Source organism: Mobula birostris, chromosome 23 (genome assembly GCF_030028105.1).
Source record: "Mobula birostris isolate sMobBir1 chromosome 23, sMobBir1.hap1, whole genome shotgun sequence".
NCBI lineage: Eukaryota > Metazoa > Chordata > Chondrichthyes > Myliobatiformes > Myliobatidae > Mobula > Mobula birostris.
Genome location: NC_092392.1, coordinates 52,622,331 through 52,641,570, shown reverse-complemented (window position 1 = coordinate 52,641,570; position 19,240 = coordinate 52,622,331). Strand labels below are relative to the sequence as shown.

The window sequence follows — 19,240 nt, the reverse complement described above, 5'->3', positions numbered from 1 at the left end:
AAATCTGATAGCGGAAAGGAAGGAACTGTTGTTTGTCTTCAGGCTCCTGTAGCTCCTTCCTGATGGTTGTAATAAGAGGGCATGTCCTGGCTGGTATGAGTCCTTCATGATGATGCTTTTGAAGATGTCATTGATGCTGGGGAGGCTAGTGCTAATGTCGGAGCTGGCTCCGATCCCATGCAGAGGCTTCTCCGTACCAGATGGTGATGCTATCAGTCAGAATGTCCTCCACAGTGCATTTGCAGACATTTGTATTGAGTGACGAGTAATTTTCCTTTAACCATCAGAATGGCTAATTGATAAGGTTGCACTGCTGTATCAGAAGCTGACTGACCTGTCATGAAGCTGCAGCAGTTAAGTCCAGGGATCAGTGTGCCTTGATGTTAAGAGGGTGATAAGCCAGCTCTCTCACCAACTCATTGAAATTTCAGAAGTGCAGAATTTTCCCAATGGCTAAATAGGAAAATGTAAATTTGCTTCCAGCAATGATCCAGTTTGCCAATAACAATCCTAAGTGTTTCCAAAATAGCTAATGAGTTACTTGATCCTGACGTATTTTGATGTGTTAGAGTGCAGCTGGGGAATGTGTAATGGGACAGGAAATGGCCTAGCAGCATTACTGTTCAAATATAGCCTGCTAGCTCACTTTACCTAGTTCTTGGCTCTTCAGATCCAATGAAAATTCAAGGCATCTAACTTTCCCATTGGATATTCTTGCAGTTACACTACTCTGTTCGCTCCCTTGAAAACAAATTGGATTACCTTCATCTGTAAATGACCTAGCATGAGATGAGGAACTGCTGTATACTTATTTTCACAAAAACGTGGTTCCAGGACAACATTTCATGCACCATCAATCTTCAGACCTTGCCTCTCTGGGTCTTATACTAACATTGTTTTGTGACTGTATTGTAACTTTATGTGCTGAATGTGACTATACATACTGTACTTTGCACTTTGGGCCTAGATGAACGATGTTTCATTTAGCTGTATACATGTGTTTGGTTGAATGATAATAAACTTGAACTAAATTCGAATGATGGCATCTCCGTACAAAATACCTGCATGAGTATTTGTGTCCATACGTGTTCCATGCTGACTTCAGGGAAAAGATTAGCTTCATTTGTTGCAGGTATATCCAAACACTGAAACGTAAAGTGAAACTTATCGTTTGCATCAAATCAAATCAGCGAGGTGAGTTGGGGGCAGGTCGCAAGTGTCGCTACACTTCTGCTGCCAACATAACATGCCCACAAATTACTAACCCTAACTATATGTCTTTAGAATGTGCGAGGAACCCATAATGTCTTTACAAAACTGGGACAGGTGCATCAAAGCAGGAAGTCAGCTCTGGCCTTCACAGCGACAGCATTCATGCATGAACCTTAGCATTGTGGAGGAGGCAGAAAGACCTCAAACACTCAAACACTGATAAAACACTTGGCCAGCTGACAAAGTCACTAAAAGATTCTGAATTGCTGGAATTTCTTACATGCAGAAACATTCACAAACATTTTGAGACAATTAAGAGGTTTGGACTACGAACAAAGTTTAAACACTGCTAACTGAAAAACAGTAAAAAGATAGGATACTTGGAATTCAAAACTCAGTTTTAAAAACTCTTGGTCCTTTGCAGCTGTTCCCCTCCATCTGAATGAATGGAGGATTTACAGGTGGCTTCAGTAGAGGAAGTGCTGGGAACTTGGGTATCTTGCCATCCCGGTGAATTCCTTGAGGAGTGAAGATACAAATAAAAAAAAATTGCTGGGGAACCTCTGCCAGAATGTTTAGGACTTTTACATTCACACAGAACTTGGCGGCAAATGATAAACACAAGAGATTCTGTTGCTGCTGGAAACCTAGAGCAACCCCCACCAAGCACTGGAGGCTTTTGTATGCTTCGTATGTTAATGCTTAAGAGTTTGTATGTTCTCCCCGTGACAGCGTAGGTTTCCTCCAGGTGTTCTGGTTTCCTCCCACAGTCCAAAGGTGTACCAGTTAGTAGGGTAATTGGTCATTGTAAATTGTCCTGTGATTAGGCTAGGGTTAAATCTGGGTTTGGTGGGTTGCACAGGTTGAAGTGCTGGAAAGGCCTAGGCCATGCTGTATCTCAATAAACAAGTAAATAAATTAAAACTCTGGAGGTCAGGCAGCAGCAACGGAGGGAACTAAACAGTCGACATTTCAGACCAAGACCCTTCATCAAGACAGGAAAGGAAAGAGGGACAAGACACAATAGGAAAATGGGATGAGGGGGAGGGAAGGAGTTCAAGCTGGCAGATGATACGTGAAAACAGGTGAAAGGGCAAGTGAGTGGGTGGGGGAGGGGATGAAATGAGAAGCTGGGAGATAATAGATGGAAAAAGGGCTGAAGAAGCAGGAATCGGACAGCAGAGGAGAGTGGACCATGGGAGAAAGGGAAAGAGGAGGGGCACCAGATGGACAGGTGAGAGAAGAGAAGTAAGAGGGGAGCAGAAACTTGGTGGCACTTGTTTTCTTTACATTTATTCAGTTTTTTATTCAGAATTCAGATGATGCAAGCAGGGTCGGGCACTTAGTTCCCATCCCTTAGGTACTTTTGAGAAGGAGGTGGTGAGATGTCTTCTCGGACTACTGCTGTCATTTTGTTGAATGTGCTTCCATAGCATTGCTGGGCAGGGAATTATAGGACTTAGCCCTAACAATGATGAAGGTGATATAGTAGGATGGACTGAGACTTGGCAGAGAACCAAAAGATGCTGGTGCTCCTTGTCCTTGCTTTATGGGAGGCGTTGCAGGCTTGAAAGATGTTGTTCGCATAGTCTAGTTGGGTGATCATGGTGTGTTTTGTAAACTGCGACCACCATGTGCTGGTGCTGCAGAGGATGAATGTCCAGAGTATGTAGACAAAGCTCCAATCAAGTGAGAAACTTTTCCCTAGACATTATCAAGCTTCTTGGAAGTTGATGAAGTTGCACTCATCCAGACAAGTGGAGATCATTACAATAACTAAAGGGCTGCCAACTTATTTATTTGTAGATGGTGGAAAAGCTCTGTGGTATCAGGAAGTAAGTCCTGTGCAACCTTTTCCTCTAATCTGTTTTCATTTGGCGAGTCCAGTTAAGCATCTGGTCAATAGCATCCTTCAGGATATTGAGGGTCGGACACTCAATGCACTAAACTTGGCCTACAAAACTGCTGGCACTTCATTGCAAAATGCAGTTCTTCACACTCACCAGTCCAGCGACTTATAAGATTTTAACACGGGACTCCTGGCAAGAACTTTGCAACTATGCCATAAGCTGTAACTTGCTTATGCAAATTACTGGGTGCAGACCATAGAAAGAAGGAGCATGTACAGAATGAAGAAATATTCATGGCTTTGGTATTGGCACCATCATAGTCTGTGATCCAGAAGGTAAAGGCCACAGAATATAATGATAAACATAAAAGATCCTGCATTTGCTGGAAATCCAGAGTAACACAGACAAAATGCTGGAAGAACTCAACAGGTCAGGCAGCATCTATGGAGAGGAATAAACAGTAAATGTTTCGAGAGTCTTCGCCAGGAGAGGAAAAAAAGGAGGAAAAAGTCAGATTAAGTAGACAGAGGGAGGGAATGGAGTACAAGTTGGCAGGTGATAGGTGAATCTGGATGAATGAGGAGCTGAGTGGGTAGGGATGAGAGGCTGAAGCAAAAAGCTGGAAGGTGATTGGTGGAAAAGATAAAGGGCTGATGAAGAAGGAATTTGATAGGAGAGGAGAGTGGACCATGGGAGAATGGGAAGGAGGAGGGGTGCCATACAGAGGTGATCGGCAGTTGAGGAGAACAGAAGGGGTAAGAGGGGAGCCAGAATGGGTAATAGGAAAAGAGGAAAGGGAGCTGGGGAGAAATTACTGGAAGTTAGAGAATTCAGTGTTCATGCCATCAGGTTGAAGGCTATCCAGACAGAACATGGTATGTTGTTCCTCTAACCTGAGAGTGACCTGACCAAAGGGCATTAACCATTGGTGCAAGAGGGTGCTTGCAGAAAAGATTAGGTAAGTAGAGGTTGAGAAAGTCAATAGAATCTGCACAATATATCATCTTCGTTATGTGCAGTGTATAATTATTGTATCTTTAATAATTAAGTACCCCAAACGAAAAATTGGTCTAATGGTTACTGTTGTGTTCATAGTATAAAGGTAAATTAGCAGTTGATTGATAAAGAGAGTGACCAAAAATCCTGAACCACTTGAAGCAAACACCACCAGAACAAATGAAAAGGTGAACAGGAGCTCAGTGTGATGTTCAGTAAAGATCCACACCTAACACCGAGGTAATGTCAAAGTTCAAAAGTTCAAAGTATACAGTATACAACTCTGAGATCCGTCTTCTCTTGACAGCCATGAAATGAAGAAAACTGTGGCAGTCATTCAAAGAAAAACATCAGCTTCCTCCCCCACACAGAAAGAAAAAACAAATCGCGCAACTGGCAACAAGAACATCACTCTCTCCCGACGCACAAACAAAGAAATCACACAAACGGCAAGAAGAAAGAACAAGCAAAAACACAGGATATTAAACACAAGATCAAAAGAGACCAATCTAACTACAGTCCAATCCATAGACTGCAGACCCAAAATTTCGGTACCATCCTTTGACAGCATCGAGGGAGAGGAACCTTTGGAAGCAGTGAATGAGAGGGAGACAGAGGGAGACAGAGACTGTCACACACAGACACCTTCCTCTGGCAGCAGCAAGTGAGAGGCTAGTAAACAGCCCCAAACACTCACTTGCCTTCCGCACTTGTCTCGATGTTTCAATCTTCCTTAATGCTTTAACTAGTGAGATCAGCAAGAAATGGAGTCGAGCATGGGCTCATGCCATGGGAGGTAAGTTTCTTGGGTCCAGAATGCTTGTCTCTTGGCACCTTTTTGGAGACAGCAAATTGCCAGGTCACACAACCTGCCTGAAAATATACTGTCAAACTGTAGATCACAAGCTCCAACAGCCACCTGAACCACATTAAGAAGAAAAAGAAGATGAAAAAGATGTGAAAAAAACAAATGTGTGGACTGTCTGGAAAACATCACTTGAGGTAGTGTTGTTCACTAGTGCCACCTTGAATGGATACCTGCAGTACCATTGAATTATGGCCTGAAGTTGAACAGTCATGCTTTAAGTAAAGCTGAGGTCCATAGCTTTCTGATCAAGAGAGAAGAGGACATGTGAGCCAAATGTAACGCATTGAATTAGACATGTGGATTCAATTACAAATGCTGCTTGTACAGTAGTAACTCTTCTTCTGTATGACAGACAGAAAAAACTTAAAAGTCCACTGTGCATAAAATCTAGAACTGAGAGGTATTCCATTGTTGGATATGATATTTCCCAGATGAGATATTAATATCAAAGTCACACCTGTTTGTTTAGGTCAAGCTAAAGCATCCTATATCTTTATACAAATCCATGTTGGGAAACGTAGCCTAGATAAGTATTGCAACAATTACAAATCAAAAATAAGAATTTATTTGGTGGGTGTAAATGTGATCCTGTTCTATGAAAACGACTTGCCTCATTTTTCCACAGAACCACAGTGACTCAGCAATGAAAATCCACTTTCTATAAAGTGCCCCAGGTCATTCCGAGGAGCCAGAAGAGAACAGGCATTACAAGTTCTTTGTTTTCAGCCATCATACTTCAGCCACTACAACCAACTCCAAGTTAAAGGAGGCTTTTAAACCATTATCACACCTTGCCAATGCTTTTTCAGTCCAATTTGCTTGACTTCCAAAATACTAAGAATTGCTTTCAACCCTCAAGAAATAGTTATGAATTTAAAAACAAATTTAGAAATCTATCAGTAATGACAAAACTAATAAAAATGGAACCAGTTGATTAGCTGAAATCTCCATTAGAAAACTTCCAACATTTGCAATGTTCATGAACATAATTGATTTTATTACAAGGTGTTGCGAAGAACATTCTCCTAACATACCACACTCAACCCTTAACAGGGTTGAGTACTTAATATTCCAGGTTGCACGAAGCTCCAAGTGGACAGACAAAAAGGTAATGGAGGTGGAGTAGTGTTGTTAATCAAGGATAGTGTCAGAGTAGGGTTGAGTTGTTTTATAGAGGCAGTGGATAATGATTAAGAATCAGTTTGAGATGAAATTATGAATAACTGGAGAAAGAAAACATGGGTGAGTGCAGCCTGTAGACTTCTAAAATGTGACCTCTTGATAGGATGGAGCATAAAACAGGAAATGTGCATGGCATGCCTGAAGAGAACTGAGATTGTCATGCGGGATTTTAATTTACTTAGGATTGGATGATTAGAATTGGCAAAAGTACTACCGAAGAAGAATTTATGGAATGCATCGTGGATTGCTTCTTAGAACAGTATGATCCAGAGCGAAACAAGTGAGTGTAGAAGCATTAATAAGATATCTTGTGGTTATAGATCCCCTGGGAGGTAGAATTTTAGATGCCCTTTGTGGGTGAACAAAACAGAATCAAATCCAGTATCTTCAACTTAAATATGAGTACTTAATAATGGTTTGAAAGTGGAGTTGTCCAAGGAGGACTGGGACAACAAGCTCCGAATGAAGTCGGTAGATGAGGGGTGGCAGATAGTTAAACACTGGCCCAAACACTCAGTAGGAAATCATGCTAATTAGAAAGCAGTATTCTATTTGAAAGTAGCACAATTTGTGGTTAACAAGAGGTCAAGGATAATAGTAAATTGAAAAGTAGTCAAAATAACAAGGAATGGTAGCAGCCCAAAGCATTGGGAGGCTTTTAGAATCCAATTGTAAGAGGCTTAAAAGTTTATCAGGAAGGGAGAAAACTGATTTTGAGAGAAAACTTGTGCATGATATCAAAACAGAGTTTCTGTGGATATATGAATGGGAGGAAGGTGGCTAACTTAGGTTTTAGACCTCCAGAGGATGAGGCTGGTAATTTATAATGAAACAAAGCAATAGCATATATGTTAAATCAACTCTTTGCATCAGTTTTCACCATGTTTTCACCATGTCTTCACACTGCGAATATGCCTAACAAACGGGCTAATTTCAAATAACAGGGAGCAACTTGTAATAATCCCATTTACGAAGAATGAAGTTTAAGTGAAACTCATAAGGTTGAAGATGGGCAGACCCAATTGCTGGCACTCAAGCAAGTGGCTGCAGGGACAACGGGCCCATTGTCTGTAACATTTCAAAACTTGCTATATTCCAAGAGGATCCAAAAAAGATGAAGGTACGAGAATGTTGCTAGTTATATGGGCCACTCGTACCCAGGCACACATATGTACACACTAAGTCACACATAAACACTCTCATTCATAGACCACCCACTCACTCAGACATAAATACAAACACACTTAGAAACATAAAGGCACCCATGTTCACACTCATACACAGACACACACATACACACACGCACTACACACACACATCTGTTGCTATACATTATGCCTAAAATGTGCTGCATAACAATGTCATTTTTTCAAGGTTTTCACTTCACACTACAAAACCTAGAGAATCACAGTCAAAAATATGGACAAACCATACGCTTTGCTCTGCATTAAATCTCTTGTAACCAGGTTCTGGAAGCTTGGAGGTTTTCAGTGCTTTGTGTGTGCTAGCTATGGTTCAAATTGGCAGCTCGACAGCTGAATTGGAATCATGGAAAATTACAGGATGGAATCAAACCGTTCAGCCCCAAGTCTCTGTGCTGGTCAGCAAGGAACTTTCCAGATTAATACCACTTCCCAGCTATTGTAGGTCATGCAAGTCACAGAACATCTAATATTCATCCAGGTAGTTTTGAAAGCAATGAGGGAATCACCCTCTTGGTCTCAGATCCTAGACTATGTTTTAGTGAAAGAAATAAAAAATTGATTATTCCTATCTATTCCCTCAAATTCTTATGCTATGTGACTAATAAGTTTTCTAAGGAGTAAGGAATACTAGCAGTGATGTCTATTGGAGAGTTTAGCATAATTATGCTGAAGAATGAATGACTGAGTAACTTCGAACGTTATTGGAGGTACTAAGTGGGGGTTGCTCTACGCAGTGTGATAAAACCTCTCCTTATTCTTCTGTTCACAAACTAAAATTACAAATGTAATTAAATGCATAAACAAGAATTCCCTAGCCATGGAATTATCTTAGAACCATAGAGTCATCAAATAATACAGCGTGGATACAGGTAATTCAGCCCATCGAGTCCATGGTGCCCACTCAGCTGGTACCAAATTCCTGCATTCTGCTCACTTCGCTCTAAGTCCGCCCCTCAATGTATCTATCCAAGTGCTTCCCAAATGGCATTATTGTACCTGCCTCAATCATTTCTTCTGGCAGATTTTTCCATGTACTCATCACGTCTTGCATGAAAAAGATGACTCTCATGTCCCTTTTAAATCTTTTCATTCTCACCCTAAATCTCAGACCCATCCCTGCCTTGTGCTTCTCTATGCTAGGGAAAAGACTGTTAGTGTCTACTTTATCTATGTCGCTTAGAATTTTAAACATTTCTCCCCTCATTCTTCTACATTTTGAGGTCATTGTCCAGCCAACCTCTCTGTATAACTGGCAACATTCTCATAAACCCCGTCTACATTCTTTCCAGTTTATCCACATCTTTCTTATAACAGGGGAACCAAAACTGTAAACAATACTCCAAATGTGGCCTCATCAATGACTTGTACAACTACACGATGTCCCAACTGCTAAACTCAATGTCTTGACTGATGAAGGCCAGCATACAACGCACCTTTTTCACCATCCTATCCATCTGTGATGCCGCTTTCAATGAAGTATGCACTTGTACTCTTAGATTCCTCTGTTTCCATTACACTCCCTTATGCCGAACCATTCATAGTGGAAGTCCCATGCTGGTTTGACTTTCCACAAGACATCACCTCACACTTATCTGTTTTGAAATCCATTTGCACCTCTCTTTGGCGCCTGTTTTGCAATCATCCTCACTGTGGTGTGGTAACTGGAACTGTACAGAGCACACTATCTCTAGACTCTTCACTGCATTCTGTCAGTAAAAGTTGTTGGATGACATGTGAAGGGTGCTAGCTTTCGGAAGGTTGCAAAACTCCATCGTTGAGGTCAAATAAAAAAGCTATGAAGCAAGAATGGTTAATATATATAATGTCACATTAAAGTGCAAAGGGAAAGTTACCTGGCCTCACATATTGAATGAGACGTGCTGCTCAGGGAAGGGCAGAGATGGGGGTGATAGGCTAAGAGCCTGTACCCTGTCGTGCTTGAATACAATTCACCAGCTGAAGTTTGGGAGCAGGTTGTTAGCATTATATTCCTCATTCACAGAATATACATTTCCAATTATCACCAAACATTTTCTGTGAATGACGGATGAAACAGTATGATGTTTTCCCAAAAGAGGTAAAATACAGGAATACTTACAGGGTATATCTCTGTACCCATTTTCTAATGCATGAAAGTAGTTCATGAACTCTTTTAATGGGATTTTAAATATTTGAAAAAGCCCAGTGTCTTCAAACAGTCTGAATGCTACCTGTACAAAGAAAGAAGTTGAATAATTAGTATATGGAAAAAATAAACATTCTGTGGAAGGAAAAAAAAATACACACACTTAGTGAAGTTCACCAAAACTCAGGTATACCAGTCATCTTTCGTTTTATTCCTGAGATTATCCCTGGCAATGTCAATCAGGTAACCCCAGCTCAATGTTCTTGGTTTCCCTCTACTCATATTCCAGACTTGGATGTTAAAGCTCACAGGAACAAATATAAGTCATTGACCTCAAATTAAAATGTACTTATGTTTCACTTCAAATATGATATCAAATCTTTAAGCAATTTTAATGAGTATTACTGAAATTGACAGCTAAGCACTATTTCTATTCGGATTGTGAAAATCTTCCACTTTTTATGATATTACACCAGGAGATGATGCAGCAGAATTCAAGCCCAATATGCTTAGTCCAATGAAATTTCTTTAGGAGTTCTGTAGCCATGAAGAATATCTATATAACCTACATGAAGCTATGTTATTTTAACACTGCATTGTTTGGTAGTTACAGGAACTGTTTTTTCATGACTACCAGTACTGGGCAGAGCTCTTCTGGTTATAGAATTATATCATAGTTATAGCAGAAAGGAAGCATTTCAGAACACCTAACTTTGTACACTCAATATGGAAACACGATTAAAAATAAACTGACTGAATCCTTTTAAATCTCTCAATAACAGCTCAATCCATGCATATCCTGGTCATATCATTTGATAAATACACAGATATATACAACATATAATGTGCATATACACATGAATGCACTCACTGATGTGCAGTTTGACAGAGGTAAGCTTGTGTATGATGCACATATCTCTGTGAATGACCACTATTCTAGAACCTAGACAAGTTATGTCTTGACATAAATACGGGATTGTCTCTTGTTGATCAAAGGAGTTGTACTCATGTTACCAATAACAATTTAACTGTGGTACTATTGAGCATTATCAGTGTAACACAATGTGATAATTTAATTTAAACAACACGCATAAAACGCTGGAGGAACTCAGCAGGCCAGGGAGCGTCTATGGAAAAAGAGTATAGTTGACATTTTGGGCCGAGATTCTTCATCAAGATGAGTAGTCAGAGTTAGATTCTACTGTCAGATTCCCCTTCTCTAGCCCTGCATCTCTTTCCCTAACGTAATTTATTTATTCAGAGATATTGCACAGAGCAGTCCTTTCTGGACCTTTGAACCACACCGTCAACAACTCCTGATTTAACCCTTGCTTAATCACAGAACAACTTACAATCACCAATTAACTGACTAACGAGTATAACTTTGGGCTGTGGGAGGAAACCGGAGCACCCGGAGGAAATCCACACATTCCACGGGGAGGATATACAAATTATAGAGGGTGCCGGGACTTGAATTCTGAACTCCAATGCCTCAAACTGTAATAACTTTGCGCTAACCACTATACGTGGGAATGTTATCAGACTCCTGAGTCATAGTAGACTGGCAAGTAGTATTGCCAGACAACTACAGATGGTAAGTCTCTGTTTAAATTCCCCAACCAGGATGGACCGCTGAGAGTTATTTCACATTCCTGGGTATCACGGTAAAACCCTTTTGGCTGGCTAAATGGTTATCACCGCCATCTAGAAGAATGCTGATCCTTGAAGTAAACTTCTCTCTCACAACTATATGAAGTAATCAATATCTAGCAACACACACAAAATGCTGCTTGGCTGACTGAGTTCCTCCAGCATTTTGAGTGTGCTGTTCGGATTTCCAGCATCTGCAGATTTTCTCTCGTTTGTGATTGGACGTAATCAATACATAGTGTACCTACAATACTCACATTAATAGAAAAGTAAATAGCATTTGGGCAAAGCTCATGTTAAACCATCGCCAAAAAATTGTGATGAATATCCACTATATTGTTTCAAGCACGTGGTTGGTGAGATAATTAATTAAATAGTGTTTCTCATAATGTTACTAATGAAAAATGGAGCAAGAACATCACTCTCATGACATCTGTACACAGAACCACATTCTCCACCACAAACTGCCAACACAAGCAACTTCCCACGTTTCACCTAATTGACAAACATAATAGTTGGAAGAAGAATTTTCAAACTTATTCCTCTTAGTAAAAGTACTAATCCAAATTAATTCAAATTACACAACCAGTTGATATTAAGCTCATAATTCACCCTTTTAAATTTTGTCTGCTTTTTCTATCAATAAGAAAAATGTACACCACAAGACTATAAGACATATAAGCAGAATTAGGCCATTCAGCCCATCAAGTCTGCTCCACCATTTGATCATGACTGATGAATTACCTCCTCAACCCCATTCTCCTGTCTGCCCATAACCTTTAACACTCCTTCTAATCAAGAACCTATCAACCACTGCTTTCAATATACCCAAGGCTTAGCCTCCACAGCCATCATTGGCAATGAATTCCACTGACTATCATCCTCTGGCTAAAGAAATCTCTCTTCATCTCCTTTCTAAAGAGATGTCCTTGCATTGTGAGGGTGCCCTCTGGTCTAAAACTCCCTCATTATTGGAAACACTCTGTCCAGGCCTTTCAATATTTAGTAGGTTTCAATGAGATTCCCCCTCATTCTTCTAAACTCCGGTGAATACAAGCCCAGTGCATCAGATACTGTACTCCTCATTCCCAACGTCATTCCCATGAACCTCCTCTGGAGCATCTGCAAAGCCAGCACATTCTTCGTTAGATGAGGAGCCCAAAAATGCTCACAATATTCCAAGTGCGGTCTGACTAATGCCCTATAAAGCTTTAGCATTATATCCTTGTTTTTATATTCTAGTATTATGGAAATCAATGCTAATGTCACATTCACCTTTCTGACTCGCTGATGTCCATAATATCATACCTGTCAATTCCTAACTGCGCTACAAGATTATCTGTCCTATTTCGTATACAACGTGCATTCAGATATAACAACTTCAGTCCTGTATTTACCACCCTTCTTTCAATTTTGTCTCAAAGTTAACTGAAACTTTTTAAAACTTATTTATTTTGACCATACGACATAGGAGCCGAACTAGGCCATTCATCCCATCGAGTCTGCTCTTCCATTCCTTCAAGACTGATTTACTACCCCTCTCAACCCCATTCTCCCACCTTCTCCTCGTAACCATTGACACCCTGACTAATCAAGAACCTATCAACCTGCTTTTTTATATATACTCAATGACTTGGTCTCAACAGTTAGCTGTGGCAATGAATTCCACAGATTCACCACCTTCTGGCCAAAATATTCCTCCTCTGTTCTGATGTGTGCCCTCTGGTCCTACACTCCCCACTATAGGAAACATCCTTTCCACATTCACTCCATCGAAACCTTTCAATATTCGTTAGGCTTCAATGAGATACAACTCATTCTTCTAAACTCCAGAGAGTACAGGTCCAGAGCAATCAAATGCTTCACATAAGTTAACCCTTTCATTCCTGGAGTCATTCTTGGGAACCTCTTCTGGACCCTCTCCAATGCCAGCACATCTTTTCTTAGGTAGGGGGCCTAAAACTGCTCACAATCTCCAAGCGTGGTCTGAACAACACCTTATAAAGCCTTACACTTACATCCTTGCTTTTATATTCTAGTTCTCTCGAAAGGAATGCTAACATTGCATTTGTCTTCCTTATCACCAACTCAACTTGCAAGTTAACCCTTAGGGAATCTCGCATGAGGACTTCCAGGTATGCTTGCACCTCTGCTTTTTGAATTTCCTCGTTTAGAAAGTAAATTTAGTTTAGAGTTACATCATAGTAAACGGCCTTTCCAGCCCACACTACCCAATTGCATCCACGTGACTATTTCACCTACTAACCTGTGCGTCTTTGAAATGTGGGAGGAAACTGGAGCACCTGGAGGAGACACATGGTCGTGGGGAGAAATGTGCAGTACTTATTCTTTATTCAGAAGCCCTCAGTGACTTCTCCTGCACTCCTCTTCTCTTTTACTTTATCAATACTTTTCCATGCTGTTGAACGCAGCCCCCCGCTATTTCGTTCAAAGTCCTACCTACCCTAGTTATGTGATTCACCAGGTCCCTGGTCAAGGCATGGCTCAAGCAGAGCCTATCCCATTGGAAGAACGCACTCCTTCCCCAATAATGGTACCAATGGCCCACAAATTCAAACCCACTGTTCCCACACAAATCTTTCAGCCACACATTTAGCTGTCTGATATTATTAACCCTGTGCCAATTTGTATATGACTCAGAGATTATTACCTTTCTGGTTCTGCATTTTAATTTAGTCATTAGCTACTCATATTCATTCAGCAGAACCTCTTTCCTTGTTCTTCCAAAGACGTTGATACCTAAGTGGGCCATGGTAACTGAATCTTTCCCCTCCCACTCCAAATTCCTTTGCAGATCCTGAACCCAGACATTGCAACAGACTGAACAAAAAAAAAATTAAAGACTAGATTCCTGGCTAAAAGCAATATATATACAGTACTGTGCAAAAGTCTCAGGCACAGATATATAGCTAGGGTGCTTTAGACTTTTGCACAGTACTTTAGTAATTATATGTCTTGTACTGTACTGCTGCCGCAAAGAAAAACAAAGCTCATGACATACAGTATGTGAGTGATAATGAGCCTGATTTTGATATGGGTCTCTGTTGTGGACTAAGATTGGGAAAGGGGGCAGGGAGGGGGAATCCTGGTTGGGAAAAGGGGAATGGAGAGGGGAAGGGGCACAAAGCACCAGACAAACATTCTGTAATGATCAATAAACTAATTGTTTGGAATCAAATGACCTTGCCTGGCGTCTCAGAGCTGGGTGTGTCTGCACCCCCACCACCCTCTACCCCAGCACTCCTTCTCTGCCATCTGACCCACACCCCTCCTGTGGAGTTCTACCTTTGCCAATTCCCAAAATTCTTTGCCCCTGCTGGATTTAAAAACTCGCTCTCTGCTCCATGTCGACAAATACAGTACTGTGTAAAAGTGTAAGGCACCCTAGCTATATATATGTGCCCAAGACTTTTGCAAAGTACTATATAAAATTGTCTCTGCACAAGCAGAAGAGGAAAGCTTTTACATCTGTATAGAATTAGCAATAAGGTGACATCTTCTCTCCATTCTTTTCTAGTCAATGACTCACATATAACAAAATCAGAGTGAAGTAACCTTGGGAACATACGTCATGTTTGCTTAGTAACAAATAGTCAGCAAATCTAAGATACTGCACATAAAAAGGGCTTGATAATAAAGGGAGCAAAGACATTTGAACATCTTAAATAAATACAGTGCTGCCATTAGCCTCACTTTGAAATTAAAAAGCTTAGACTGCAAGTAGAGCATCAAACCCTCTGAGCAATTCCTGTCAGTTTCCCTTGTTCCACCTCACTAGTTTCAATTGCTGAATTGGATGCCTCGAACAAAATCCGAACCAAACATGAAAATCTTTCCCTTCATGAATGGGAGACAATGTTTTGGGTAATCAAGAGGTCTAAACAGATGAATAGATACTTCATTATCCTGTTGGTTAAATACCCAAGCAACATGGAGGATGCTGGAGGAACTCAGGTAGTCTGGCAGGATTTTTGGAGGGAAACGGACAGTTGACATTTTAGGTTGAGACTCTTCACCTGGATTGGTCCAGATTTGAGCATCTGCAGTCTTTTATTGCTTCTAGTTAAAGCTTCAGGGTCCTGATCTCTTTGGATCAAGAACAAGGCATAAAATTTATTGCTAAACTATTCTATTATACGTTACAGAATGAGGAATGAACAAAGAAAGAGTAGCTGAGAGAACAAAGAAAAGACAAGGAAAGAAGCAGTCGTGATCATTACCTACACAAACAAAGATAACACAGTAACACAAATCTCAGTGGTAACAATTAACTTATAAAATAGATAAATCAAAGTGGTGTGTCATCTGTACTGAAAACTAAAAATTTTCTAGAAAAATGCAGAAGCAACTATAACATAATTACTGGAAAATTCATATTGATGCATATATACATATATATATAGATGTGTGTGTATATGTATATATATATACACACACACACACACACACACACACACACACACACACACAGTACTGTGCAAAACTCCTCAGCACATACTGGATTTATATACTAGATCCTTTTTCAATACTCTATTTGTCAACGTGGACTGGAGAGTGAGTTAGTAAACAGGATGTTGGGAATGGTGAGGGTGAATGCTGCTGGAGAGGTGTGGGACCGGTGGCAGAGAAGGAGTGCCAGGGTGGGGTTGGCACAGGTATAGCCTTGAGGCACCAGGTAATGTCATTTCATTCCAAGCAATTGCTTTATTAATCTTTACAGAATGTTTCTCTTATGATTCCCTCTCCTTTCCCTCTCCCTTCCCCTTTCCCCAGCCACGATTCCCTTCTCCCTGTCCCCTTCCCATTCTCAGTGCACAATACAGGCCCATATCAGAATCAGGTTTACCATCATCCACATGTGTCATCATTTTTCTCTCTCTCTCTCTCTATTTTTATATATATATATATATATATGACTATTTCTACACGGATGTTTTCTCCGGTTTTCCAGTTTCTTCAAACATCCCAAAGGCGTGCTGTTTGATTAATGGACTACTGTAAATTCCTTTGCGTATAGGTGAGATGCCAGGAGTCTGAGGAAGGGAAGGGGGGAGGGGGTGACATTGATGGGCCTGTGAGGGAGAACGGATCACAGGGAAATAAGTGGGAGAATGACGGGTCACATTGCCTTCTTCTATGATGTAAGAAAAATATGAGAATTAAAAACAGGAAAATAACCAATCCATGAAAAAATAGTAAAGCTGAACTGAAGCCAGCTCTATGAACTGGTCTTGGGATCTCACCCCATGAATTATGTTTCTTTTAATTATAATTCATTCATCAGCAGGATGAGGATATCAATGGCAAGGTTAACTTTTCAGATTTGCCCCTACTTTGTCCCCAGGCCATTTCGGTATCATGGTCAGCTGCATTCATGAACTTGGAGTCACCTACAGCTCTGAACAGAATTCCCCTCCCTTTTGGGCCTAACATCAAGCCAACATTTCATGGATCACAGTTTCAGGTTTTATGTAAATTTCCCCATCTTCCTTGGTTGGTCTCAAAGAACATTGGTTGCCTACACAAATAAACGACTTCTCTGACACCAATCTTGTAAGTTAATCATTATACCGTGGCACTACATCTTTGGGAAGGCAAACTAATGGAAATGCACAAATTCATAGAATCATAGACGCTTACGGTAGAGAAATGGGGCTGTCAGCCAATCACATCCTTGCCAAGCCTGGCACTTGTTCATGTTAATCCTACTTACGGATATTTGGCCTAGAACTTTCTTCTCCATGACCTGCTCAAATTGTATCTGTTTCTACCACATCTCTGGCAGCTCATTCAAGACAATTACCTCCCTCTCAGATTTCCCTTAAATTTCTCTCCGTCACCTTAAACCTGTACCCTCAATTTCATTTCCCAACTGTGGAAAAAACTCTCTATCTATCTTATCTATGGCACTCATAATTTTGTATATCTTTATAGGGTCATCTCACAGCCTTCTATATTGCAGTGAGGTTAAGGCTAGCCTACATAATCCCTCTTTACAATACAGACCTTCATTCCAGTCAACATCCTTGTAAATCTCTTCTGTGCTCTCTTTATTGGCACTAATTCATTAAGTTTTCGTCGAAAAGACGTGCCCGTAAAGGGAACCAATTGTACAGAAGGACACCTTCTGCTACCTGTCAGATGTAGTTCAGAAACCAGTGCAGCAAGAACATGTCACGTGTGTTTACACAACACAACGCACCAGCATGAAGAAAGGACTTTCTCACCTGGCTAAGTATCCGGCCACATTTTGAGCCCGTCATCTCCATGAGGTCAAAGATGGGAAAATTCCAGTTGTTGAGTTGTGTAAATATCAGCTCCAGATCTTCCATTAGAAGAGGTTCTGCAGCAAGGATTGCTTTCTCCTAGAAAATTAAAGGAAAGGCTTAGCTGGAATCATGTACAACTTTATTCAGAAACTTAGGGGATAAATCAAACCCAATACCTCCATCAGGAAGCAGAGGACATCTGTGCAATGCTGGTCTTGGTTTTATCACCAGCTGAGGACTGAAAGTAACATGAAGCAAGGTGTTAAAACTGCACTGCATACAATTTCATGGGTTTTTTAACCGGTGAATTTGGTCAATTCTGGTAGTTCTGAAGGCACACATTTAGTGATTCAGGAACAGCTTCTTCACCTGTGCCATTCAATTGCTAAATGGACATTAAACCCATGAACATTACCTCACTACTTTTTTAATTTCTGTTTTATTAGCACTAGTTATTTTAACTGTAATTCAGTTTTTTCTCTATATTTACTTACCATGTAATTCATTGTACTGCTGCCATAAAGTTAACAAGTTTCACAACATAAGCTAGTATATTAAACCTGATTCTGATACTGACTACTTCTTTTAAATATACTTTTCCTACTAATCTCTGTGCAACTGGAGCCTGTAATTTGCACTTTTATTACATTTTATAATGAGTTTTTGGGCTGACTGAGTGATCTGGCTCTCTTGCTGTCTCTGAGGGAATTTGGCATGGTTGAGAGCGAGACTGAGAATGAAGTATGTGGCTTATTGGTAGAACGTGAACCCATGATCAGCTCTAGTACTCACCAAGCTAGCTGATAAAGCGTCAAGCAAAATTAAGAAAACAATGAGGATGAGAGCAAAAGACAAACAGGTATTCAGCACCGTCTGCCTGCATTTGATCGATCTGCCTCTCCCTTGTTTCTGCCGGAGGAAGGTGCAGGAGTCTTGGGTCTTGGGCAAGATTTGATCTGCAGGACTTTGGGCATTGGACTTGTTTTTAGAGGATTCTTCTGTTCCTGTTAAATATGGTTCTGATTTCTGGTTACGACCTTTATACTGCTATTTTGCGTGATTTTGTTGGGCCACTTCCACACGACTGGCTCTGCAGCCAATGAATGAAACAGTGCTAAATTAAACTGAATGGAACTAAAGTGAGAATTCCCAGACTGTTGCAAGGACTCTGCAATTTGATGTTTAATATTCTGTGTGTTATTTGGTCGTCTTTTTTTGCCATTTGCTTGATTTGTTGTTTTTTTGCATATTGGGTGCTTGATGTTTTCTTTGAGTAGGGTCAAGGGTTTTCTTTGCTTTGTGGCTGCCTGTGGAAAGTGAATCTTAGGGTGGTATGCTGCATACATGCTAGATAATAAATGTGCTTCGAATCTGAAAAAGTCTTGGCATGAAGTCAACATGTAATGGCAAACACTGGCCACTTGAGGGCATGGTGAAACTGGTTCTCATCTCCTGTGTATTAACACAACAAATTCTGCAGATGCTGGAAATCGAGAGCAAGGGACACAAAATGCTGGAGGAACTCAGCTGGTCAGGCAGTATCTATGGAAATTAATTTCCATTTTGAAATGAGCTTCGGGCCAAGACCTTTCATCAGAACTGGAAAGGAAGGGGAGAGATGCCAAAATAAGATGGGTGGAGGGGAAGGAGGACAAGCTGGAAGGTGAAAGGTGAAGCCAGTTGGGAGGGGGATGGGTGATGAAGTTAAAAAGCTGGGAGATAATAGGTTGAAAAGGTAAGGGGCTGGTGAAGAATGAATCTGAAAGGAGTAAAGGGAAGGAAGAGGGTCACCACAGAGAGGTGATAGGCAGATGAGAAGAATCAGAATTAATATCACTGGCTTATGTCATGATATTTGTTGT

General features: G+C 40.6%; 1 protein-coding gene across 6 annotated transcripts in view; it reads right to left on the bottom strand.

The window, feature by feature from the left end:
- Window positions 1–19,240, bottom strand: part of pde3a (phosphodiesterase 3A, cGMP-inhibited) — a 538,978-nt gene that overhangs the window by 47,153 nt on the left and 472,585 nt on the right. For all 6 annotated transcript variants that reach the window (XM_072241233.1, XM_072241234.1, XM_072241235.1 and 3 more), the window contains 2 exons: window positions 17,337–17,474; window positions 9,412–9,523 (listed from right to left, as the gene is read on the bottom strand). In XM_072241233.1, the coding sequence (XP_072097334.1) occupies window positions 9,412–9,523; window positions 17,337–17,474 (250 nt within the window). The remainder of the gene's footprint in view (window positions 1–9,411; window positions 9,524–17,336; window positions 17,475–19,240) is intronic.